At 46.3% G+C, this 25953-nt stretch overlaps 10 protein-coding genes across 10 annotated transcripts; 5 read left to right on the top strand and 5 right to left on the bottom strand.

Annotated features, from left to right (window-relative positions):
* Positions 1–51: 51 nt before the first annotated feature.
* On the bottom strand, positions 52–1938 carry F4822DRAFT_441867 (fructosyl amino acid oxidase; the record flags this gene model as incomplete). Its single annotated transcript, XM_051462915.1, has 7 exons — positions 52–468; positions 531–839; positions 896–1002; positions 1068–1227; positions 1280–1389; positions 1448–1606; positions 1657–1938. The coding sequence occupies 7 exons, from the start codon at positions 1936–1938 to the stop codon at positions 267–269; spliced, it is 1329 nt and encodes a 442-aa protein (XP_051316269.1). The 3' UTR covers positions 52–266.
* Positions 1939–2501: 563 nt separating this feature from the next.
* Positions 2502–5239, top strand: F4822DRAFT_152293 (MFS general substrate transporter). Its single transcript, XM_051453027.1, has 9 exons — positions 2502–3348; positions 3412–3568; positions 3626–3789; positions 3852–3935; positions 3988–4164; positions 4214–4297; positions 4355–4666; positions 4720–4794; positions 4854–5239. Exons 1-9 carry the CDS (start codon positions 3065–3067, stop codon positions 4999–5001), a joined length of 1485 nt encoding a protein of 494 aa, XP_051316268.1. The 5' UTR covers positions 2502–3064; the 3' UTR covers positions 5002–5239.
* F4822DRAFT_152284 (cyclin-like protein) lies at positions 5213–6885 on the bottom strand. The gene is made up of 2 exons (XM_051453026.1): positions 5775–6885; positions 5213–5720 (listed from the first exon to the last, which is right to left on the bottom strand). Exons 1-2 carry the CDS (start codon positions 6588–6590, stop codon positions 5478–5480), a joined length of 1059 nt encoding a protein of 352 aa, XP_051316267.1. The 5' UTR covers positions 6591–6885; the 3' UTR covers positions 5213–5477.
* A 1889-nt stretch (positions 6886–8774) lies between these two features.
* On the top strand, positions 8775–9632 carry F4822DRAFT_152194 (uncharacterized protein). The gene has a single exon (XM_051453024.1). The coding sequence runs from the start codon at positions 8984–8986 to the stop codon at positions 9578–9580; it is 597 nt and encodes a 198-aa protein (XP_051316266.1). The 5' UTR covers positions 8775–8983; the 3' UTR covers positions 9581–9632.
* A 619-nt stretch (positions 9633–10251) lies between these two features.
* Positions 10252–10674, bottom strand: F4822DRAFT_426339 (uncharacterized protein; the record flags this gene model as incomplete). The annotated part of the gene is made up of 2 exons (XM_051460531.1): positions 10252–10317; positions 10372–10674. 2 exons carry the CDS (start codon positions 10672–10674, stop codon positions 10252–10254), a joined length of 369 nt encoding a protein of 122 aa, XP_051316265.1.
* On the bottom strand, positions 10459–13063 carry F4822DRAFT_152199 (Metallo-dependent phosphatase). Its single transcript, XM_051453025.1, has 2 exons — positions 11680–13063; positions 10459–11623 (listed from the first exon to the last, which is right to left on the bottom strand). The coding sequence occupies exons 1-2, from the start codon at positions 12789–12791 to the stop codon at positions 10984–10986; spliced, it is 1752 nt and encodes a 583-aa protein (XP_051316264.1). The 5' UTR covers positions 12792–13063; the 3' UTR covers positions 10459–10983.
* A 3107-nt stretch (positions 13064–16170) lies between these two features.
* F4822DRAFT_152166 (BAR-domain-containing protein) lies at positions 16171–18034 on the top strand. Its single transcript, XM_051453023.1, has 4 exons — positions 16171–16601; positions 16658–16828; positions 16893–17008; positions 17068–18034. Exons 1-4 carry the CDS (start codon positions 16475–16477, stop codon positions 18007–18009), a joined length of 1356 nt encoding a protein of 451 aa, XP_051316263.1. The 5' UTR covers positions 16171–16474; the 3' UTR covers positions 18010–18034.
* A 534-nt stretch (positions 18035–18568) lies between these two features.
* Positions 18569–20263, bottom strand: F4822DRAFT_152161 (Clavaminate synthase-like protein). Its single transcript, XM_051453022.1, has 4 exons — positions 19475–20263; positions 19312–19389; positions 18743–19258; positions 18569–18678 (listed from the first exon to the last, which is right to left on the bottom strand). The coding sequence occupies exons 1-4, from the start codon at positions 20020–20022 to the stop codon at positions 18648–18650; spliced, it is 1173 nt and encodes a 390-aa protein (XP_051316262.1). The 5' UTR covers positions 20023–20263; the 3' UTR covers positions 18569–18647.
* Positions 20264–21726: 1463 nt separating this feature from the next.
* Positions 21727–24151, top strand: F4822DRAFT_393285 (uncharacterized protein). Its single transcript, XM_051457291.1, has 3 exons — positions 21727–22228; positions 22282–22493; positions 22551–24151. The coding sequence occupies exons 1-3, from the start codon at positions 21867–21869 to the stop codon at positions 24005–24007; spliced, it is 2031 nt and encodes a 676-aa protein (XP_051316261.1). The 5' UTR covers positions 21727–21866; the 3' UTR covers positions 24008–24151.
* F4822DRAFT_393284 (fungal-specific transcription factor domain-containing protein) lies at positions 24152–25902 on the top strand. The gene is made up of 2 exons (XM_051457290.1): positions 24152–25682; positions 25739–25902. Exon 1 carries the CDS (start codon positions 24175–24177, stop codon positions 25513–25515), a length of 1341 nt encoding a protein of 446 aa, XP_051316260.1. The 5' UTR covers positions 24152–24174; the 3' UTR covers positions 25516–25682; positions 25739–25902.
* The last annotated feature ends 51 nt before the right edge of the window (positions 25903–25953 follow it).

The following is a 25953-nucleotide window of genomic DNA, read 5'->3' as shown; positions in this document are numbered from 1 at the left end:
CCACTACTCTCCGGGAATACACTAGATTATAGCATTAGGTATTAGCAGTTTTTTTTTTCCTTTTCTTCTTCTTCACTCTATACCTACCTAGTGAATATGGCAGCGCTAAGGGAATATAGCAGAAGAGAGTTCTAGGTGCATTCTTATACCACTATATTCAAGTATTAACAGGTATGTTAGGGATGCAAGTAGTGATATTTCAACTTCGATTATAGGGTATTATAGGGCATTATGTCGCATGTCTAGGGGCTCCTTCGCTCGCTCCATTATAGCTTCAGTCTAGGTGGAATTTCATCGTGATTCCAGCCAGGCATGTCAGCGAGATCCTTAGCGGGCGCCGCACGCCTGGATTTCAGAGCATTACCTCCCGGCCGCCATCTCCATGCATGAGCGAGATCTTCAGCAAGATTGCCCTCTATTATCTCGACAACATGCTTGCCGATGATAGGCAAAAGTTTGAACGTGTGCCTAAGGTCGTCAGCATTAAATTCCGAAGCGACAAACAAATCACCAGATACTCGAAAACTTACCCGCTATCTCCCGTCGCAAGGATGAAATTCTTCCATTTTGGATGTTCACAGATAAGAAGTGCTGCATCCGCCGTATCCGTGCACCAACATAACGCCCGATTGAAGAGTTTCTTATCCTGAAACTGCGGAAGAAACGTTGAGATGGCTCTACGTATGGACCTTTCCGATGCATCGGGATATGTATCTGTAGGATGTTTTGCATGAGATCGAGGGACGGAAATATGTTTGGGTTTATCGGCGCCATATGGTTGGTGTTGCTTGAAATGGGTGAAGCCTGGAAATTCATCGCAGACCTTGATCACCCCATCCCTAAAAGATTATCAGCATTTATTTGCACCAGCACGCCCTGGAAGCTCTTCACATACTCGTTGGGCTCAAAGAAGAATCCAATATCACCATTATATACAACTGGCGAATCCTTGTATTCGGCCGCTTCCTTGGGAGATAATTGTATCATGGCATACACCCATGCCTATGATTAGGTAGAGAACGATTAGCACCTATAATGTTCTACTGACAGGGGTTTAATGCACTCACCTTAGAGCAACATTGATCATCCAAGTCCACTAACGTTGGGCTCCAAGCTCCGGCGGCCAGCACCACCTTATCAGCGTAATACTTCGTTCCATCCACTGTCTCAACGCCAATACACGTAATTCCATCGTCCACGAAGAGTGGCTTCTTGAAAGATCCGGCACTGCCCTTTTGATTAGTGAAATGCGCCAGTATGAGAGTGACTTCTTCCTCACCCTCCAAACCCGAACTTGACGCCTTGTTTTCGTAGCTCTTCTCCGATCGCATTAATCGCCTTGCCTGCTGCTAACCATCCACCATCTTTGCTAAATATGGCTTTCCACCCCTACACAGCGCCTACTGTAAGCTTGTGTTACTTCCACTCAGCAGGTCAGGGCGCTCACCTTTATCTGATCCCGCTGTAACAATGGCATCTTCGCCAAAATAGCGTCCTCGCTATCTAACCATTCGTTACTCTTTTCCAGGCCAGCACCTGCATCAATAAGGTCTTGATATTGTCGCCGTAGGGAGGCGATACCCTTTTCGGTCCCCTCACAATCAAGCTACTTCACATTAGAATTTCATATCGGAATACGGCGATGTGTTGAATTACGCGACCTGTATTGTGGAAGAATGGTTTGAATAAATCATCATTCCTCCACATATCCCTCGCTTCTAAACTTAGCTGTAAGTCGACTTTATTCCGTAATCGAATACCCATAATCTTGTTAAGGTCATTGCCGGCGGATTGCGCCGAAGGGATAGGATAAGTGTCAAGGACCGTAATATTCGAAGGCGTGTAGCCAGATCGTATAAGATGCAAGGCAGTTGAAGAGCCGATCGTACCTCCTCCACCAACGACGACGACTTTTGTGTTTGCGCGAGATGTGGCCATTTTGCTGTGAACACTTTCGAATTCTCTTATTGGAGACCTCCCATAATTTAGGTACTCGCGATCATGAACGACGTTATATAATACAGTTAACTCAAGAGTAAAGGAACTTTACGAAGCGGAATCGCAACCCTTGGCCATGAATCGCACGATACCAATAACAATATCGAATCATCGCCCTCCCAGCTATTCGGAGCCAGGGTGTAGTAAGGGCTCCGGCTAGACGGTGACGAGGATGATTTACTAATAGTTTTATCGCTGGAACCCGCCTATAAATTGGGCCTGCGGGGAGAGTGGGACAGTGGAACGTTGGGGGATATAATTATCAGCAGTCCAGTTGAGATTTCATTGACCTTTTCTTTACCGATTTACGTCCCGGACTGCTATCTTTACTCAACTTGGATAGCCTCAGAAATTTTACTATTTAACATTAGAATTCAACTAATCGTAAGATTTCCGAGGTCGTATATCAGCCGCTTTTTGTTCTTCTATCCGTTGCCCCTATCTAGTCGCTACGCTATGTTGATAGCCTAGCGCGCACCTAGAGTTATGTACCTAGGTACTTACCCCTCGACTCGGGAACTTATAGCACACTAAATAGTAGCGTATAAGGCCTGTGGGCCCAACTGTTACGATTACCAGAACGGGACAAGTGACGATGGCGACAACGTCCCTAGCAACCATTCCCTGTCAATTCTCGTGGGTTATTGGTTAGAATAGAGTCCCATGTGTCGGGACTGCTATCATTTCCTAACATAGTTTAACAACATTCTAGTCAAGATAGGCCGAACGAAGCGTCCGAGAGCTGTTACCTAACTCCTAATTAGATCATATCGCTCGCGTGTGTCCCCTGCTCGAATCCCGTAATGCCTAGGCACACGGGGATCCCCAAGCTATGTCTACCCCAGCTTGGAGAAAGGATCTAGCCTAGGTTATCTATCTACGCGGCCATCCAAGAAACTGGAATCCACAGATTACCGAAGCTGCCCCTGATAAGGGAAAGGGTAGTCATACTCGGCATTAAACATCGCGATGTGTTTGGGGGTACATATATATCAGTGAAAGAACATGTGCATGTTCATCAAAGAGCTTCATTTCTCAAATCAATGCTTCCTGACAAATCGGCACCATGTCTAAGTTCGATGCCGCCCCTCCCAACACCCACGCCGGTGGGAACGACGACGCCCTCCGGGGACAGGGTTCGCTCCCTATGAACCCAACCATTGACGCCGATGAAAGAGTCGATATGGATGCATACAGAAAAGCTGTCCCGTTATGGAAGCGCATCTATCAACATAGTTTGACACAAATGCTTCTACTAAGCGTGCAGGCATTCTGTGGTCCAGCTATGGCTGATGCGATTGCGGGCTTGGGTGGTGGTGGTTTAGCAACTCCTCAAACCTCCAATATTGCGTATGTCCCATATCAGTTACGAAAATTCAAGGAACATGTTTCTAATAGAAATTCTATGGATAGGACTGCGATTAACTATGCCATGCTTGCCACCGTCTGCCTGTTTGGTGGTCCTATCGTCAACAAGCTCGGAACGAAATGGGCTTTGGTTATCGGTGCTATTTCGTTTCCTATACGTGGCTCGTCGTATTATTGCAACAGCAAATTCGGAACGCAATGGGTACGAGATAGCTCATCAAGTCGCAAGGAGACAACACTAACACCAGATATTTCGCAGTATCTAATTTTCGGCGGTTTCTTCACCGGAATCGGTAGTGGTTGTTGGTATGTCGCAGAATCTGGAACGATTATGTCGCTTGCGCCGTCCGGCTCTCGTGGCAAGTATCTAGCCCTATGGATTGTTGCGCGGAATCTCGGACAATTGGTTGGGGGTGCTATTAAGTAAGTTATTCGATTCCATCATTTGCCCATGGCAGAGATCGCAATGCTAACGACTATCCCAGCCTGTCCAAGAACCACGTGAAAGGGGCAGTTGGTGGTGTTACAGCCGACACTTATATTGCGTTCCTAATCATCGAGAGTCTAGCGTAAGTACCGCCACTTGGTTCGATTGAGAACACAACATGCTGATCCATCTAGTCTTCCATTCGCTTTCCTGATTTCTCCCCTCGAGCGAGTCGTCCGATCCGACGGCACACGTATTCTTGTTTCGGAGAAGCTCACGTTCAAGCAAGAATTCAAGCTCATCAGGTTCACCATGTCGTCGAAGTTGATTCTACTTTCGGCTCTTTGGGCAATCTGGTCGTTCTTCTATAGGTTGGATGCTTCATTCCCCCGTGGCATTCGAAGCTGACCCCTGATATAGTGGTACTTGGTCCACATACCTCGGGACGTATTTCTCTGTACGCGCGCGCGCCCTGTCTTCGCTAATTTCGCCGTTCTTCTGCATGTAAGTCCCAATCGCCTAACCCCCGTCCTTAGGAACCACCTCTTAACATATATGTAGTGTTGGATGTTTTGGCCTTGGATTCATTCTCGACATGAAGTCGCTCAGTCAACGTCGCAGGGCGCAGCTAGGATTATTCACCGTCGTAATCCTTAACCTAGGCGTGTATATCTGGTCGATAGTCATGCAAGTAAAATTCAACGCTGGCAGCCCGGGCAAGATCGATTGGGACGAGTCTCTCTACGCCACATCTTTTCTTCCATACTTCTTCGTACAGACTACCGGTCCCTTGTCGCAGTCATATATGTACTGGCTCCTGTCTTCCTTCGCGACGGATGCGCAGGCCAACGTCCGTAACGGTGCCGCTTTCCGGTATGCTGCGCGATTCGAAAAAGGCTAATGCGTTTCGCTAATACGATAAATAGATGCCTCGAAGCCGTCGGCCAAGCTATTTCCTATGGAATGAACACCCAGATCAAGGCCGACCCATTAATCGGATTGTATGCATTCATCTTCCGCCCGATATACCGTCAAATATTGTGCTGACACAGATATCTAGCTGCGTAACACTCGGTCTAATGGCTGCCGCTGTGGGCCCAATGTTGGTCCTTGTAAACTCCACGCCAGATCGCATTCCGGCCGATGTAATTCTTGAGGAACAGACGCAACAGGAGAAGAAGATCGAAGGACTTAAAGCTGAAGCATAACTTGTTTAGATACTTAAGCGTATAGTACCGAGATATGCCATCCGACTATGTGTAGTCTTGAGTAGTCTTGAGTGGTAGCCGTGAGCTTACGCAGTAAATAAAATTTTGCGATGAAGATAGAATTAGTTAACATACTTCGTGATTTCGTTCATTATTCGAGGCCCAGATCATCCTATCTTCATTATTCATGATTCACCTACCCCTGTATTGAGGTACAATCTGCAACTATACATTACCAGTAATGTCCCTCCAACTACCACTTCATGGTGTATGGCACCAGGAAGCGTCGGCTTCAATGGCCATGAGGCGAAATTGGCATGTTGTATCGTTGCGCAGAACCGAGGCATCGGTCGTCTATCAGCATCTCTATGATCGTAGCCCCTATCGAAGCTAAGATCGAGATGTTGTAGTTTTGGATGGAGGTTTAAAGAGCTGCTCGGGGCTCGGGCCGTGACTCTTCTGCTTTGGGATCGTCTTTACAGAGGGGGCCCGAAGATGTCTCCTCCATTTTGTGCCACCTTCCGTCTCTTTGACTCTCGTTCGTCGAGTGTTCCATTCCCAAATACCTTCCCGTCTCCATCGGCATCCTCCTTGGCCTTAGGTTTCTGGGCAGCCTGCTCCCTTCGCGCCTTTTGTAGAGCGACGAGATCGACTCTGTCGGGGTCTCGACATTTCGCAAGCTTTTTCCTCAGAGCTTTCATTGCCTTGGTGGTCTCCGGCTATTTCTCGCTGTTAGTGGCAAGCGTTTTACTAGTATACGAGGATCTACTCACGTCATTAGAGTACTTGGCCATCTTCTCGGGAGGCTCTCTCTCCAGCATCTCTTTGCAACCCTGTATCACGCCCCAGATTTTATTTTTAGCTTCCTCGCCTTGGCCAGAGAAGGCTTCTTGAAGCATGCGTTGCACCAATTCCTCGTCCGCCATCGCCAGTGCCGCATACATGATTTGACTCGGGGTATAATGGAAATATACGTCAGTAACTAAGGGACTAAATTTAAGGATCTCTCTAGTCCGTCGATGCGCTTTGTTAATTCTGTCGTCGTCGAAGTCGCCCAGGCTCCTCAGTTCCATGACGGTTCCTTCTAAAGCGCGGAATGGGTGTCGTACGTCGAAAGCGAAGCGTATACCTTGACAAAGAATATATTCGGCCGCTAGGATCATCTCGCCCGTCGTGTTAGGGAAGGTATCGGCGATCTTCTGCACACGTATGAAAGAACCTTCCGCCTTACACCCAAAGAATAGGCAGGTCTTAATAAGTTCCTGTGGCGGATAGGTCATCACACTATTTGTGACGTAGAAGCGTCGAAGAAAGATAGCGGCGGTAGCTTGGATGTCGGTAGGGAGTTGGCAGTAGGGAGCGGCGCGCAATAGTTCGAGGGTAAAGTGGTTAAGAAGAGTGTACTCTTCTTCGGGGGTTAAGAAGTTCGGCGGGGATTGGTTGGTCGGGTCTGAAGCGCGCAAGCGGTTGGCGATGTGAGATTTCGCGAGTGCGTTAGTCTTTTCTCGAAGGGTTGCGAGATGCGACGGGGCGAATGACCACAGCCGATATTGGCTAGATTGCCTATACCTAGCGTCTTCGGTCGCCATATTGACCGTCGATGTTTCTTTCTTAGCTAGTCTAGAATTATCATGAGTCGACACGCTGAAAGGCGATACTGGTCAGTATGTCTTCTGCCCAGGCAAGAGAGCTAGCTTGACTAGAGAGGTTCGCAATTGTCGGCAACAGGATAACCGTATTTGAGAGGGGGATTTTCCAGATTGATGAAAGAAAAGGTTGAATTTCTTTTGTCTGGCCGATTAAAAAGTTTCGTTCCTCTTTTAATAGAAGGCTGGCAAACTGTTAGAATATTAAATTGGTTGGAATCCGCCAAACACAATGGCTGAATGGATTGAAGATAAATGCGAAGGTAAATAAGAATGCACGCCAATTACTGTTATTATCGATACGCTAGGATAGTGCTCTAACCCGCTATAAAGTGTATTTGTTGGGGCTTATAATAGCTCCAACCTTCCTTACAGTTACAACTACGACCTTCTCTTCTTCTTTATTTACCCTCACTTCTTCTTTCTTTTAAGCCCTCTTAACTTTCTAAATTATAGGTTACTTAATAGTCTTACTCCAAGAATAAAAACTGGTCTTTAATTGAGTAGATTAGAAATTACCCAGATATAGGTACATCATTAAAATCACCGCAATCACCATGGATGGGGCATGGGAAAAGACGGCAGGAACTAGGGGAAGGTACTCCCCTCTAGGAGAAGTTGCGATATGTCGATTTCCAGGAAAGAAAAGAGGGAAGAGCGACACAACCATTGCTTTCAAGTAGTCTTAGGCCATTAGGGTAGGTACCGGTCTCTTTTCTCGCAGCATCTTAATCGTTTCCAACCTTCAGTAATTCCAATAACTTTTCCTCAACGCCACGATGGACCGACTTGCCGCCGAAACAGAGTCAATGAGCATATGTTCATGGGGGAAGGTGGTCACATCCGACGATATTCGTCATATCGAGGATGGCAAATTGAATCCTCTTCGAGATGAAGAATATTCAAACAACTATCGCAATCTACTCCAGGAACGTCGCCAATTACCCGTCTATAAGCATCGCCAGCAGTTCCTTGATGTTTATCAGAAATCGCAAGTCATGGTACTTACGGCAGATACCGGCGCTGGGAAAACGACTCAGATCCCACAATTCGTTCTCTGGGATGAATTCCCGGGGAGTGGACGTGTTGTGTGTACTCAACCTCGTCGATTAGCTGCAACTTCTGTCGCAAGTCGCGTAGCCGATGAATTAGACGTCAAGTTAGGCAAAGAAGTGGACTACGCAGTGCGTTTTGATACCGTCGAGGATCATCCTGATATGCGCTTAAAATACGTAACTGGCGGTATTCTACTTCAATATTTCCTCTCCGATAGCAAGTTACAGCGATACAGCTGCATAATTGTTGACGAAGCTCACGAGAGGACCGTGGATACCGATATGGTTTTAGCTCTATTGAAGAACCTAACTAAGGAGAGAAAAGACTTGAAGGTAATCATTATGTCGGCCACGATGGACAGTAATAAATTTTCAGCTTATTTCGATAATGCGCCCCATTTCCATATTCCTGGTCGCTCATATCCTGTAGACACCTACTATCTCGAAAAGGCCACTTCCTCTTACTTCGATGCATGCATCTCTTACGTGCGACATATACACCAAAATCTACTAAAAGGCGACATCATTGTCTTCTTGACCGGTGAGGAGGAGGTAGAGCGAGCCTGTACTACAATTAGGCACGTAACGAAAGATTTGAATGTGCTCTCCTTGTACTCAAATCTCCCCTTTGGAAGACAGCAGAAAATTTTCAAGCCATCTACCGTCAGAAAGTGCATATGTGCTACAAATATAGCGGAAACAAGTTTGACTATTCCTGGCGTTCGATATGTCATTGACCCTGGAGTAGCCAAGGAGAAAGTCTACAACCCTAGAGTTCGTATGGAAATACTACAGGCCGGTCCTATATCCAAAGCTTCTGCAGATCAACGACTTGGTCGAGCGGGTCGTACACAGCCGGGGAAATGCTTCCGAATGTACACGAAACAAGCGTTTGATGAGATTTTCCCCGTATCGACTAAGCCTGCAATTCTAAGGTCCGAGACCAAATCCACCATACTTCTGCTCAACTACCTAGGCTTCGACGATGTACTATCCTTCAACTTCATCGATCCTCCCGATCCCGAGCTTTACCTAAGTGGATTGGAGGACCTGTATCATTTGTGAGTCTAGCCTCTTTTCTTATGACTCTAGTTAACTTTTTCATATACCATGATGCTGGGCTAACCTCACTTTGAAAGGGGTTTCATCGACGAGACAGCCAGAATCACAACACTGGGCAGGGAGGCGGCTCGGTTTCCAATAGATCCAGCCTGGTACCTAGCGATCCGTGAAGCAGAGCGTCTTAACTGCTCTTGGGAGATACTTTCCATCACAACTCTCATGAGCGTGCAACAGTCAATTTTTGTACGCCCTCGCTCAGTAAGGCATGTCGCTGACTTGGCACGAGCACAGTTTGGCCATCCGTCCTCCGATCATCTCACATATCTCAATGCGCTTAATGCATATATGAGAATGAAGAAAGAAGAGACTAAGAAAGAAGAAGCGACGAAGGGGGCTGGATTGGATCCAAAGAAGTGGTGTATGGATCACTTTCTTTCATATGGCATCTTGGAAGAGGTCCTCCGAATACGAGAACAACTTGCACGTATGCTAGGGAAATACGGATACGATTTCACATCGGCCGCATTTGGCACTCCCGACTACGAAATTAAGATTAGGAAAGCTTTGGCACTTAGCTTCTTCCATCAAGCAGCAATCAAAGTGTCAGGAGAGGGCACATGCAAAACCATACATCACGACGTACCCGCCCTGATCCATTGGGACAGTATGTTAGCAGAGGGCGACATCGAATGGATCGTGTACAATCGGTTTACGTTCACGGGCGGCAAGCAATACATCCAAACGATCACCGCTATTGAGCCAGAATGGATTATGGTATGCAATTCAACTTACTCAACAATATCTCTCCTTTGCTAACGTATTCTAGGACTTGCCGTTTTTCCAAAACATGCCAGAAAGACTTGACGGTCTGTTCAAACAACCGGATGTGAAGAAGTCTTTAGACAAGGCACGAGCGAAAGTTAAGGATAGTGCGAGCGAGACACAGGAGAGAGGAAGCGTATCGGATGTTGATATTTAATATCGCTCATATAGTTGGTGGATATCGAAGGATTAGGACAAGATACGTACCCCACGACATCAAAAGGTGGTGGGTTATCGATCGTTGATTTAATTGTTCTATGCCCTCTATAATAGCTATGGAAACCAGACTTGCGCAATATTATGAACGTAGAGCATTGCAACATATGAATGGGATCGTGAACTAGCGGTAGCCCTATCCATCATATAGGAACAAAAAACATAGACTCCTTAAAAAGCCAAGCTACCCAAGTACATATCCCTCGGCTATCTAACCCCAGGAAAATCACCACATTAGCGAAAGATCCCGAAACAGGAAAGCTCGTCGTGTCCGTTCACTTCTACCTTGCTGAATTTTTACTTGAAGCGACTCCTGCACGAAACCAGTTGGATCAATCGGCTCCGGTCCAATTTCGTCTCGCACGCCTTCGCCAGGCGTGCTCTCGCAAATTGATGTTGGTTTTATAAACCTCGTGTCCTCCCAACATGGTCCTTGGGACATCATGTTCTCATTTATAATCCGTCCGGTGTTTTTCCAGTGCGTTCTTGTGTTTCGTCGCCACGTCTTTCGAGGTCTACAGAATGTGAGCGGTGTTGGAAATATTCGGTCTCCTGAGTTTTCAACTTACAAAACACTGTTTAAGTTCTCCTGCTACTAAGATTTTTCCGTGAAGTTCGAAGTGGTTTAAAACATTTGCTGCTCTTTTGGCAGAATCTAGGTCTGCGAATTCGATGTGGCACCAACCATTATGTTCTTCTGGTCGAGTATCTTCAAAAAATCGCCAATAGAAAGTATATTGCCGAAACCCTTTATCCTGAACAACCACGACAACACTTTCTTTAGATTGATCCCGTCCAATCCATCCTAAGTACACCACTCGACCTTCCTGAATTGCCTCACTATGTGGCGTGGTAATGTTTTGATGAGACATCATGACAGGAATAAAAATGCAGGTTACTTGATTGCTGGTGAAATGATGCGACGATGGACGAGTGTGCAGGAAGGGACGGGGAGTTAGGAGGAAATGAATGGGGGTATTAGAAACATCCACCGGATATGAGGAAGGTACGAGGAACCTTAAACATTTCCTAGGAAGCATTCAATGTTCGTTTGGAAGGCAACTGCCCTATAAACACCCATATATATAGGTACTTCGCATACCCTCCCTAAACGAAACCCATTTTTGATTCGTATCTTTATTTAATTCCCCAGTCTATCCTCTATATATACCATCGTACCATTATGCTGATACTACAACGGCTAGGAAAGCCGTGAATATTAAAAGGGAAACCGACGAACCCACGTCGCTTACTCGCCCAGCACCACTTGGGATTGTACCGTTAGCACTACCATTTCCGTCCGCGCTACCTTGAACAATTGCAATCCGCCCTTCGAGCTGAAAGTCAATTGGGCTCGTCTTATTTATATGTTTAACCAATACCTCCTCCATAGTGTCAAGGACAACAACATCTTGGATCTGCTCTAGGATGTTGTCACCTCCACCCGTCAGGAAATCCGCCGTCACGATCGTGTATAGGGCTGATGTGTCAACTGGCTTGTCGCCGATTGTGAGACGGACTAGACGTTGACCAATGGCGTTATCGGGGTTGTATTCGACCTTGATTCCCCGGCTAACTTGGAAGAAACTGGTAACAGCCTTTTGGTTGAACTGGTTGATCTTACTAACGAGACCTTCGAAGATCTTCCATAAGTCTTGGCCGCTGTATTTAACTTCGACGACGGCGTTTCCGAATGGGAAAGATGTAAGAACTTGCCCACGCGTAACAGTGCCAGCATCGATAGTCGCACGGATACCGCCTGCGTTCACAAGGGCAAAGGCGGCATCGCTGCCACCATCAAGACGGTATTGGAGAATTGCACTAAAGTTGGTATTAGTATTCTATACGGATGCTCGGCGGGTTCATACGGAACGTACTCGGTTATTAAGTCACCAAGAGTGCATTCCTGCTTCTGGCAAGTAGATTGGTCAAGCACGATGTTTGTGGTACCGACCTTTTCGGCTGCAAATGCCGCGAATGGTTTCCTCCATTCATCAATTTGGGCCTGGAGATCCTCATCTTGCTTGGTCGTGTTCGTTAGGTGGATTGGAGCGCCGTGGTAGGCGAGGATTTTGCCCTGCGGATCGTATGTGACGTCGATGTAGCCTAGGTACTCGCCCCATCGGTAGGCTGTAACAATGAAGACTTCATCGCCATCCTGGTTGGTCTCAATAGTAGGATACTTGCCCTCGGCACCCTCCATATCACCGAGAAGCGTATGACTGTGACCTCCCATAATAAGCTGAAGACCGGTAGTCTTCTGTGCAAGAATTTTGTCTTGCTCATAGCCGATATGCGTGATAGCTGCGATACGAGTAATATTCGTCGTGCTTCGAATCTCATCAATTGAAGCCTGCACGGCTGCGATCGCGTCGGTGAATTGAGTGCCCTTGCCCGGCTTGCTGATACCGGCTGTCGTCTCGGTCGTTACACCAATGATTGCCAGCTGATATTTCTCGAAGATGTGATATGGCTTAATAGTGGAGTTGAGCTTCTCATTATTGGAGACGATATTCGCAGAGACGATCGGGAATGTCAAGTTTTTCAGGAAATCGCCAAGCTTGTCATCACCGCCATCGAATTCGTGGTTTCCCAAGGTCATAGCATCCATTCCCATCTGGTTGAGGGTCTCGGCGATCTTTTCCCCGCCATAGTATGTGTAAAATAGGGTACCCTGGAACTCATCGCCTACATCTAGCCACAAGCTGTCATTGTGTTCTGGTCGTGTATCCTCAACAACTGTCTTGATGCGAGCGTAACCACCATAGCACCCTTTCGTCGGGTCTGTGCAATCAGTACCTGCCGAAGCGAACTGGTCAAGATGCGCGTGGACGTCGTTCACGTGGTAGAAGGAAATATTGTAATTTCCATCTGAGTCAATGAAACGCTTTGAAAAGCGCTTGCTGTATAATGAATCCCCGGCCAAAACTAAACTAGAAAACCCAGCAGCGAGGCAAGTGAGGGCATGAAGGGAAGTAGAGCGAACCATCGTGAAATAGCTCAATTAGTCGGTCGCTTGCACTCTTGTTACGATTCACGAGAGGCGCGAAAAAACGCTTGACTCTCAACCACGAACCTCGAGAGAGCTGCTGGGACGTTCCTTACCTACATGATAAGCTGGAAGATGTGCTGACTTTTAAATAAATATCTTTGCAGGCAATGCGATCCACAACACCAGGATGTCACGGAGCTTGGCACGACTCCAACTTATCTTGAATTTCCTTCCCGATTCAATATTGCATCAACAATGACCACAGCGTCGGTATTCCGTACACTAAGCAAAAATGTAAGTATAGTAACACAACAAGGAAAATCCGCGCGATGTTATGCGGCACAGGTACCACCACTACCTAGCCTATCTGCCTACATAATTGAAGAGCATCTCGACTTTGCCCAGACAACCAGATCCTGTTGGAATCTAGGTCGCTTAACCCGATAAGCCAGGTACAGGAACAGGGCAGTCTTGGCGGCGAGCTGTGAAAGCTGTCGAATGGCGAATCTCATTGGCACGTGGGAGCTCAAGGTCAAAAAGATATGCAGTTGGATGGCATCAGAAAGCCTTGGCATATCCAGGGTTCATCCATCGTTTGTCGGCGGTCTCCATTAGGCAATTTTCTCGGTCTCTCCAACATTTTAGTTGTTTTTTATTCAATCAACAGTTGGTTGAACTCTTTTACTAACGTCTTCATTTCATACCTTGAGTATAGCGATAGTTTCCCACGTGGATTAAATCGTAGTTCTATACACATTAGCGAAAGATGGCGTACTAATATGACTAGCCATTGGATTGGCTTGGCGTATATCAAGAGGGAATCGTGAGTTATAAACACGTGCGATGCTGACGCGAGCTCCCAATTCAAATGCTGTCTCTTTTAATTACCATTGTGCTCCTGTTAAGGACCGTCGTTTCTGCTAGTTATATAGTGTACGATGACTATAGCAGCATTTAAGGCGAGCGCAACTGTTATTGGTGATGGCATGCCCGCATTTCCGAGGTTGAATAAAACAATTGAGTAGCTGCAGAAAATTAGAATAGACGATAACCTGTTTTCACAATGACTTCGTTAGTAGGCAGGCTGCTATGGATTGTGTCGAAGATAAGAGGCTAATATTGTCGTGTGCTTCGTTTTCTTGTGTAGTAGCGGGTGACTGGCTGATTTAAATGACTGCGCGAAGTCAGATTGAATCTCAATCGGATCAACTGTTGATGACGTGAGATCAATCCAATACAATGGTTTAGAGCATGAACGATTCGTGAAACAACGGGATCGACGTCGAGAACCTACGAGATATTAAATATGATGAAAACTTGCTCTTTTGGTATTTGAGAAACAATATCTGCGTCGGAAAATGCTTGCTTTTATGATGTCGCGCCTGGGCGGAGAGAAGCATGACAGACTACGTCACAACCCTCGCGATCAGATAAACAATGCTGTGTGATCGGCAATTAGAGGGATATCTTGAGGCTGAAACGGTTTAGGACTAAGAAAGGGAGAGTGCTTCAATAACCGCCGGTCAGCATGGACGGCGTTACGCGGGAGGCTAAGTCTTGGAAGATATCTCGATTGCCGCGCGCCAGATATAATAATCCTTTAGGACTTGACTGGACCCTATAGTACTTTATTAGGCGTCGATTTCAATCCTATAACGTTTAGTAGAGCGATATATCTAGACTGCTAGAATGAGGCAGGATGAGACGAATTAAGCATCCTTGCGGAGATCTTGATACCTAGTTATGCATTTATACCGGAAATACAAACATGATCTTAAATCTAGGACGTCAATTATTGCCGTTGTAGCGTTCATTTGTACGTGGGACATGATGTCAATATCTAGGGCGAATCCTTGCTCATCGAGGTTTGTATTGACGACTCGTTGATGTCTGTTCAAGTGCGTTGATCGTGGTCAGGAAAAAGAAATCAATACCTTTAAGTTATCTAGCTGATTGCAAAAGGCTTTTACTTGGTAGAAACTCTTATGTAGAACTGTTTAAACGGACTAACTTTATCGTTCCATCCTTAAGTTTTGAGTGTTTGCAAGAGGGCGGAAGGAAGTATTAGTTGGGTTAGTCAGCTAGGGGAATTTAAATTCTGAATTATCTGTACAATACGCTAGTGGGATATTCCGCCAAGCTACCTAGGCACCTAGGTACGCATGTAAGCAGATGTCTTGCTCTGAGATCCCTGCTAAACCAACGATCCGACAACTAAACTAATTTTCTGCAACGTCGTCCTTTTCTATAGTAGTCCAGTGGATAACGAGCGCGGTTGTTGAAACGGGTAGAACGAGGCGCAGTTCTAGTGTAATACGAATCGGTTGTTTGACCTAGGGAGATGATAAACCAATTAACTGGATCAAGATGGTTGTAAGGTAAAGGTAACATCTACATCACGTTGAAAGAAATTAGATGGTTCGTTGATTTGTTGTTTTCCCACTTTCGGTACCTGAAAGAAAACCTGTAGCTCTCGAGGGATTTCAGGGTCCTGCAGTAAGAAAGTGGGCTGGTAAACCCTACGGATGGCGCGTAAGCAGGGGATATTTCGATGTACCTAGCCTAGACTATGCACAGCCTACCTCTCGATAGGTACATTCGGCAGGTGGTAAAAGCCAATCAAATTGATCTCGGTAACCAATAAAGTTTCCCTTGCTGTTAGATACATGATCGTAATTGTCGTCCTTTCCATGAATCCCATCTAGTATCAATTAGGTTTATTTTTTTGGAGTTTTGAGTTTGGTAGAGTCGAGTTCCCAGCGATTTTTTAGTCGGATCCACCATAAAAAGCAACGTTTAAACCTTAGAAACCTCCAGTAGACCTTGGATGTACCTAATATAGGAGAATATCATATGGAATGTACTTAATTACAGCGTCGATAACAGATGTTAACCTCCTCCATTTTATCCAATTACGCGACCCTTCCCCACCCTCCCTAACCACCTGCATGGTTTACGATGTGGGCAATCTCCAACCACTCGAACCTCCTATTCCAGAAAATGTAGTTGCCACCTTCGATCTTGCATTGATAAAATATCCTGGTCCCGTCCGTGGCCTAAAACAGGTTTAAACTTTCCTTGCTCCTCTCCCTTTTTTCTAGTTTTTGATCTGTTCTTCATCTTTTTCTCCCTCTCGTTCCTCGAGCAATACAATACACCATTGTGACAGAATCACTCACCCGTTAGATTCAATAAAAAAGCAAGCTTTCTTCCTTTCGTTTCTTTCTTATCTTGTTACAAGACTTGTCGTGATACTATATATATACCAAAACAATTAGTTATTACCAGTGCCGGGAGCTCTTCTCCGCTCATCATCAGACGGACTACCTATTCCGCATATCCCCCTTTCCCCTTGATCTACACGTACGCGTCTGGCCAGATCCGATTCTCCACCTACGATCCACTACGCTACAGCTCGTTTCCCCATTCCATACGCCAACAGCTCCACGTCCGAGACGGTTAACAAGCCTATCCCCAGAGCTCCCTAGTTAATATCGCCTCTATATCGAGTAGCCTGTCGTCCGATATCATTCACTTAATACTCCCCTACCGACCAGGTCTCTCGTTCTTTTGGACTTTTCTCTCGTTTGGTGGCAGGACTCCCATAACCATATATCGCATTCTTTCTTTCGTTTAGACGGCCAATTAGTTTAGGAACCTCCGTGAGGAATACCGTCAACATGAATTTCACAAAGAAGATCGATCGTGCCTTTCAATGGGCTGGCGAGAAGATGGGCCATGAGGCCAAGACGAGTCAGTCTGACGAGTTCAAGAGTTTAGAAACTGAGATGGCTCTTCGACATGATGGTATGAATTCGATGTCAATTAGTCCCATATTTTGCCCGCCTAACTAATGTTTATAGGCTACGATCGCCTCCAGAAATCCATGAATGTTTACGTCAAATCGCTCTCCCGTCGAGGCGAAACCTTCGAGGACAAGGAAAAGGGTTTACCTGTTAGCTACCTTGGCCGGACAATGATGACCCATGGTGAAGACTTCGAGCCAGACTCTGAATTCGGCAATTGCTTAATTGGTATGTTTATTCCAAGAAAAAGAATAATATGGCGAACAGCACCTAACCATGGAATGTATCACAGCTATGGGTAGAGGCAATGAACGAATTGCTGGTATCCAAGAAACGTACGTTGCACATGCTACATCCTACTGGCTAGAAGGACTAGAACGATCATTGGCAATGATGAAGGAGTACCAGGTTCGTTACCAGAGGCCCCCTTATGAAACTGACTTAGTAAATTAACAATTACTCGCCAGTCCGCACGCAAGAAGCTCGAGAACCGACGCCTTACATATGACGCTTGCATGATTAAGATGCAGAAGACGAAACGCGAAGATTTTAGACTCGAAGACGAACTTCGAACCGCGAAAGCCAAGTACGAGGAGTCTTCCGAAGATGTCCTCCGTCGTATGCAAGACATCAAAGAAGCGGAGGCCGACTCCGTCCGTGACCTTACATGCTTCCTCGATTCTGAGCTCGATTACTACGAACGTTGTGCCGAAGAACTTCGACGCGTGAAGCAGGAATGGGTGGCTGGTCAGGGTCAACCACCAGTTGGCCCTCGCCCCGGCGAGCTTAGCATTTCACGAAGACCTACAAACCGAAGCAGAAGTAATACGGCTCAATCGTACTCCGAGCGCAATAATCGTACCGAACAATGGGCAAGCCGACAAGACATCTATGAAGAACCAGCGCCCGAACCAGTCCGTATGCCCATTCGATCCAGTCCTTACCGCGCTGGTCGATCAGTGTCACCTGAGGTACAAAGACCGAGTATCAATCGCGCCTCGACTCACGGTGGGGCTTTTGAGGGTCCATCTTCAAGGCAATCCACGTACCGTGAACCTCCCCCACCGCCGCCTGAGTCGTTGCGCAAAACTCCCACAGCACCACCACTCAATGTGGGAGCACTTCGCAACAATCTACGCCCGGTGAACAGAATCCAGACAAATCAGAATTTGAGTCCAGATGTGTATGTCGACGAATATGATACGGCCACCAGCAGTGGAAGTCCAGAATATGATCGCAGCGAAAGTCCCGCGACGAGTTATGGAAGCTTAAGTCGCACCCCAAGTAATAACGGTCTACGTACATCGGCTTCACCAGGGTCTGTCAAGAAGGCTCCCCCACCGCCGCCACCAAGCAGGGCCAAGAAACCAGCGCCGCCTGTTCCTGCAAGGCGGGAAATAGGATACTAAGACAGCGACTATTTACGTCCTGTTATTTTACATCCCGTAATTCGTGATATTCATTGGCTCGGTACGGTGAAGCTCGATGGGCATTTGATGAATAAGGACAGACTACAAGCGTGTGTAATTGCGTAATTTGGGATACAATTGGTCTTAGTGCATGGGTACCAACAAACCTCGTTGATGGGGTGGACCGACTTGGGAATTGGTTTGCGTGGCGTTTGGTGCATCTATGCTTATAGACTACATTGAGTACGACTTTGGCAGGAAAAGATATATGGACTGGTTCCTTTGTTTTGCTACTATGACTTCGACTTTCCCTATGGAGCCATTAGAATTGTTGATTCTCGTATTCGTTTATGAGCTAACCCCCTATAGTGGGGTCATCGTATTGTGTACCAAGTCCAGGTATCATGTCGGACCGGATGGTAATTTGAATCCCAGACTCATCTTTGCGTCTTTGTTGCAGGGATATTTAATATTCGCGTAAGTTCTTAGATCAAAATGTAGTTTTCCAGAATACATATGCAGCGCTTCTACGAATGCGGGGTACTGTAAGTCACTCCGGTGGTATTTAGGTCGAAGCTAATGAGAGTGTTGTCTCATTTCATAAATCACTATACTGGTGTTTACCTCCTACTTCTACCTCATGCTAGAAGCGCAATATGCTTTAGTTCACTGATTCTTTGGATTAGCATAATACCCCCAAATAAGTCAAAAGATGGGGGCGAAAGGAACATACTTCTGAACTTGCTGTCCAACCTTCATAGGCTCATACTCAACCTCATCACCTTCATCCCGTCCAAGATCAAAATTTGCGGCCCGCACGGCGCGCGCTTGCTCCACTAACGCGGGTACGGGCGCTAAATCGTAGTCGCTGCTCAGATGCCAGAAAAACGTACTGCTAATCCTGACCAGGGGTCTATCGGGATACTCGCGCTGTCGATTGGCGACTGTGTTTAGAGTCGCGGAGTTTACGACTACTTCGTGGTATCCGGCTTTTACGAGACCGCCGGTTAAGTGCTCTAATTGCTTTCCGGCTTGTACTAGGAGGTAACTGCCGGAGGATGTTGGGGAGGGGCGTGGGATGCTGACTGCGATTCGTCGGCCGGTGTTGCGTGCCCAGATGTGTAGACCGGGGTATCGCGAGCGGCCGTGGATTGTGAGGAAGTTGAGGTCTGTGTGGAAACCGGCGAGGATGGTGTCCTTTTTGCCGTATTTTTGGAGGTCTGAGGCTGTGGGGGCGAGGAGATGCGGGCTGCGTTGTGTGAGTTGGGGGAATTGATTTGAATAGAGATGAGTTAGACGTACCCATATCGCCCGGCGTCAGTGAATGTCTCGGCGGGAAGACCCATACCGACTGCTGCCATTTCGGCGAGTCCTGAGACACTATTTCATACACATCTAATGTTAGCAAGCCAGTGCACTTTCGCGAAGACTTAAAGAAAATTCCGGATTGTATGTAATCACTCACGCGCTCTTCATACTCTTCCCCCATGTCTCCATAATCGGGGTCCACCGTTCCCTAATCTCTAGAACTTCCGGAATCACATTTTCGGCGTTGAGACCCGGGAACTGCGTAGCATAAGGGGCGGGTTCACCCATGCGCCAAAAAAATCGACATTTAGGATCGGGTTGGTGACCAGCTACATCCAGCGGTCGCTCAGCTGGAGCTAAGCGTTCAATAACACGCAGACACGGCTCATCTACAGCACACTTAGGCTTCTCCGTGTTCTCTAGTGTCACACCAACTTGGTACCCCAACTCGGGGCGTTCGTCGTGACGCAATACATCATCAGGCTGCGCGAAATAGTCTTCTAGTAGATCTAGGAAGGCCTCGTTATCGGATTCGGATACCCGCGAATCGTGCAGTACTAAAGCGCCGTAAGTAATCAGTGCCCGTGCCGCTCGTGCACATTCTTCTTGTACTGCGGGGCTAGAGGCTGGGTTGCTCCGATAGACGTCCAGGTCGATGACCGGGAGGTCCATCGATGGCTCTTCTGTAGTTACGAGGTTGGCCATTATAGAATTATTTCTATCTGTTGTCTTTGGTTTCCTTGGCGGAGTTTGTTCCTTTCCCACTAGGGAATTAGGAAATTTCTGCTGTCGTATTGGAAATATTTAAGTCTCAAGCTTAGAATATGAGTGGCATTATCGTAAAATGAGTATTGAGATAAGAAGTCTTCATGAAATATAAAAGGAAGAAATCATAAAGCTTCATATAATTAATCACATGGCGAAAAGTAGTCGAGAATCAGCTGAGCTCTGTATCATTCACGGCAGGTAGCAGTAAGTGACTGGCTGTTTTAGCGCTGGAAATATAGCGGAAATCGCCGGGTACAGCCGGTCTCCGAGCTGCCCCGCTTTCCGCCGAATCCTTTAGGGGGTCGGGACAAAATCAATTCAAAACTAGGTATTCATAATTCCTAAATTCTCTACGTCTATCCTCACCAAAACGATCGCCCTGATAATAGATAATGAAAGGTTATTACCCATGAACATAATCCCTCCGTAGTTAAACGAATGTAGCATATCCGACCCTACGAAAACCGATTCCTTGCTTTCAATACATAACCAACGGTAAACCATAACAAGTTCATCTAAAAAGACATGCGCGGCCCTCCAATAAGAGCCAAGTTAACATATCATCCAGCCGCATGGACATTACTTAGTCCTTCTTGTCTGACGGGTTCTGAGAATGACCAGAGCCGACTGACACCGAGTTGATGGTATTGTACGGCTCATCATCCATGCTCTCCTGGAGCCAACGCTGAAGCATGATGTTTTGCGTGTCGTTGTCGTGTCCATCATGCTTCTTAAGGTCCTTAAGAGTGCCAACGGTTTCTCCTTTTTCATATGAAGGACGGGGAACCGTAACGTGGCGAGAAGGGACCATCATACCCTGAGCTTCCTAAAGGAAGTCTTCTGTTAGGGAATACGACGTTTTCCTCGACTTGATGATATCCATACCTGTTTCTTATCACCATCCTTGGCGTCTCGAGTAGAGGGACCTTGAGGACCACTTGGCGACGACATCGTAGGTCTTTTAAAGCGAATTTGGGCTTTTTATTATATGGGTGATGGACGGAATGGTTTCAATGATGATATAAATTCCCTTGAAGCGGCCTTGGAATGTTGAACGCCATGATATTCATTAGTATTTATATACATTTCCTTCAATGCGTGATAGCTAGGCGTAAAGTCCACCGAGTTTCGTTCTTCTGTCCATAATACGACTGAACTGAACCTTTGCGAACCTCTGGAAACGTTTAGGAACCTTTGAGATCTAGTATCACCAATCTAATGTTTGTCGAGACGCGGTACTGCATAGCTTCCATAGGTACCTAGGTACCTACATGTATATGCGCGTGTGTTTAACAATTTCCTATCCGCTTGGGTAGGTACGTAAAACTTGGAAATATGTATAGATCCTGTAAGGCTAGATATTATTACAGGTGGAGACATACCGTAGGTACCTGGTAGGTATCCAGGTACCTATGAATTCTTTATGGATATTTTGGGAACCTTTGGGATGGGGCTTATTTCTGCTCATTAACGAAAGGTTGCCGCTGATCTTTAGGAATCCCAACCAATAAATAAACAAAGATACTTAGGTATGTATGCAAGTTATGGAAATGGCTGATGATGCGTCTTGCCTTATTGGTAGAGTATAATGCAGTGCAACCACCCTACAGAAAACAAAGGTTCCCAAATGTTTCCGGGCGTAATATGCTCCTAATTATATTCCTCGCGGCTCTCAACCCTGGAAACTTGGTTTTCACATCTTCCTTTTTCATTCCTAGAGACACCTAATCATATTGCTAGACTTATATGGGACTTCTTGATCACTACTAAGCCTTTTAACCATGGATGTGGAAATGCTCGATACTATAGAGTTCCAGCTTGGGACACAAGCTAGCCTTGCCCCGGATTGGGAGTTTGGACGCCCTCCGATTGACGAAGCCAATGCCAGCACACCGAGAATCTTAGAGGAAGTCCTTGACCAAACCCTGCCAGTCCAGTCGATGGATGTCCACGACCTTACGTTGATCAATAATCCTGAATCTGTAACTATTTCTCAAGAAGTCAGGATTGAACCTGATCAACCTAGACGAATCGGTCGAACGGAGTGGGAGACACACCGCCAAGTAATTGAAACGCAACATTCTTCCAAGACACTCAAAGAGCTTCGAGAATTGATGTCAATTGAACACGGCTTCCTCGCAAGGTATGAAAAAAGTGACTGGAGTTAATGTGGCTGAAGACTGACCGAATCAATAGTACTCAACAATGGAAAAAGAAATTGGGGGAATGGGGCCTAAGCAAGAATCTCAAGCCACGCGAAGTAAAATTCATTCAAAAAAAGACACGCAGGCGCCAACTCGAGGAGCACAAAGAAACCCAGTTCACCAATAATAAACAACCGGTTCCTATGGATAAAGTCAGGCGTCACTTACAAAATCCACCTCATGACCCTCCATCGCCAACTGGAAGTTAGTTTGCCTACTCTAGCAAGAGTTTGAGTAAATCCAATGCTAATGGTACAATAGGCACTCCATCCGGTATCTCATACAACACTTACAGACCGTCTATTCCAATAGCGGCTACTCTGTATACGCCACAAGTTTTGTATCAAGAAGAGCTGCCAAGGTCAAGAACTGCGACACCCAGCATTGGATCAATAGAGTTTGGTCCAATGATACCGGCGTTTTGGGAAGGGCATGATTCCAATTACTTCCTCGCATTGGCTCAAGAAGCCGCGTCATATGCACGAGACAATGATTATGTAAAAGCTCGACCTGCATTCATAGAGGCTATAGATGGTCTTGGAGCCTTGTTAAGACCAGTCCACGTTAAAACGGTTGCGACATTGATAGATTTTGTTAACGTTGCATCGGAGAACGACGACCAAGCTACTGCCATCGAGAAACTCCACAGATCCTACCACGCCCATATAAATCTTCTAGGTGAAGGGGATAAAAGGACATGGAGAAGCCTTGCGCGACTTGGCCAAGCGTACATGGATGCGGGCGAAGTTTACCAAGCCTATCATATGCTCACCAATGCCAGGCAAGGGTTGCTCTCAACTATGGCTGCAGATGATCCCAATGTTGTATTTCACGCTACAAAGGATCTTGTAAGACGCGTCGCTCTAGTCTTACAGTATCAGGGGGATTTCGATGAGGCGGAAAAGGAATTTCTCAACCTGGTTTCCCAAGCGAGTGACGCGGATTCGCCTTATGACTTGGTATTTTATAAGATGGATCTTGTGATTTTATACATTGGCCCAAGAGAAGGACGGCTTTTCGCACAGCAATATTCACAACAGGCGGAAAATCTGCTTCTCGATATCCTTCGAACGGACGTCTTAGAATATCGTTTGAGTCCGAACTATATTGTTACCTTAACGCGTCTCCGCTATTTTTATCAGAACACCCACCAAGATACAAAACTAATAAAATGTCTTCAGGATTTCGAGAAGGAATTAGAAGATCCTCACTGGTCGAACACCCTTGATTTATACAATGCGTGGGTCATTGACATGGGGATGGGATTTTATTATGGCTATCTGGGTCAATTTGAAGAGGCCGAGTGGTGGTATAATCACTTCAAGAGCGAGGTTGAAGGTTCAAACCCTCGGTCTACTTGGGAGATATCTTATCTTATCGACCATTCGAGACACTATATCTCACGAGGAAGGAAGGATACTGCTAGGGAATTACTGGAGAAGGCACGGGATATAGCAAGTGAGTTACTACCCCAAGACCATAAACTTCACGCCTTTGTGAAAGAATTTATGGAAATTGGGAGAAAAAATTGGTCAATCTGCCCAGTGTGCCTCTGCGACCAATCACGCGGTTTCTGCGACAACGGTCATAATAATGATATTCAGAGATGCTGTGGCCACCCAAAGAATCTACCAAGGGGCATAAATGGATGGAATAGGATGCGCGAGAAGATAACGACCAGCGAAATGAGTGAGGGAGTAGCATTGGATTCGGAGTAGGTTGATTGAGAGGAAGAAATAAAAATTGTATGAGTGTCAAGGGTTGAGGTTCTAGAATAGCTGACTAATACGTCCGCCCCACGTTCAAATCTACCTACCTAGATAGGTAGTCAGATGTATCTCTCTATTCATCTTTTATTCCATGATCTATCAACCCTCATCATAACATGCCATTCTCTAGAACAAGGACGGGCTGCTTTACTTGTAGAGAGGATGGATACAAGTGCGACGAGAAAAAGCCGTTTTGTGGTAGATGCATTCGACTTAATAAGGCATGTAAGGGTTATGGAGTTAGACTCAAGTGGCAAACCCCCGAAGGGTTATCCAAATCAAAGCTGACCAAAAACAAACGACATCAAAGACGTTCTCCCGACGATGAGACTATCGTCCCTGACCCTTCCCGCCAAGTTATAAAGCCGGACCCGTCATGCATAATACCAAACGATGTTCGTCCACTGGATCGTTATCTGCTTAATCATTGGTCAACGACATTGGCAACGATGGTCTCCATGGTATCGGCCCCTCGAAATCCATTTCTTATTCATCTTAGCCCGATGACATCGCATTCGATAGCCCTTCGATCTATTCTGTGTTCCATAGCAGCTTGCCACTTAGCGATATTGAAAAACGATGATTCGCTTCATACCTTAGCGACTCGTCATCGACTTATCGCTGTCTCCTCATTGCGACAGACAATTCAGATTGATAGCCCGGAGTTATCACTTGCAGCTATCTTAATGCTGCAGGTTTCCGACCGGCTCTTCATCATGGATACCGGAGTTGACCATTTATCGGGGGCAAAGGCGCTCATCAGCCAGGGAGGGGTGAATGGGCGAAATAGCTCGAACGCCTCATTTCTTCTCAGCCTATTCTCTTATTATGACGTTCTGACCTCCGTTTCTCGAGGTACAAGTCCGGTATTCGAATTTGACGGCAGGTTTCCCATTGAGGGTATAGAATCTATGAGAGAGCTTACCTCCGTCCTACGAATCGTAGGGCAAATCAGTAGAATGCGGAGTCAAGTTGGTGAAGAACTTGATGCGAGTGGCCGCGCCGTCGAGGAGATACTCAATACGCTGGACGAGAGTGACGGTACAATAGGGGATGCGGGGCTTACGGTACAGGCCTACAAACATGCTGCATTCGTATACCTCTACCGAGTGTGGTATAACCAAGGTGCGCCACATCCTATAGCGCTGAAACATGTGCGTAGCTGTCTCAGCCATCTCGATTCCGTCCCGGTTAGCTCGCCTCTCGTATCCGCTCAAGTTTGGCCTCTCTGGACATCTGGCTGCGAAACGATTGACCCCGATCAACGCCAGTTTGTGCGGGACAGGATTGATGCTATGTATGAAGCTCGCCACCTTCCTTCGCTTCGCCGGATTAAACAGGATATTATGGATGTATGGAAAATCAAGGACGAGCAGCGGAATGCGATCGGGGTAGATAACGTGGACTGCATCAAGGCCATTCTACAGAGACGACAGAGGGAAGCCGACCTTACCTGATCGCCTGTATGAGTACCGCGATAGTAGCATCCATTCTATGTTCGATTTACGCACTTACAAGACCACGACTATTTAACTGTCGGAGAATGGGTAGGATATTAATTTTCGCCCCAATGCAAAAATACATTGGCTACCAACCGACATTTATGTCTTCGGTTGTATCTAAGGTGAATTGAAGACATAAACATTGTCGCCTGTACCCTCGCATACTAACGGATTCTAGGTATCTTTACCATGCCAGCTTTATACGAAGCATTCGATATTGTCGCATCGACTCTACGCGAACCTTGAATACGATTATTCGTATAGGTTCCATTGTACCATTGTAGATTAAGATAATTGATCCTTTACTGATCCTACTTGTTGATTTATAATTACTTTAACGTCCTTCGCGATCGACGAATCTACGTCGGAGACTTCTCGGAGACTTTTCGCAGC

Source organism: Hypoxylon trugodes (genome assembly GCF_022578975.1).
Source record: "Hypoxylon trugodes strain CBS 135444 unplaced genomic scaffold F4822scaffold_3, whole genome shotgun sequence".
NCBI lineage: Eukaryota > Fungi > Ascomycota > Sordariomycetes > Xylariales > Hypoxylaceae > Hypoxylon > Hypoxylon trugodes.
The sequence above is the reverse complement of the archived record's forward strand: the minus strand, read 5'-3'. Positions and strand labels throughout refer to the sequence as shown.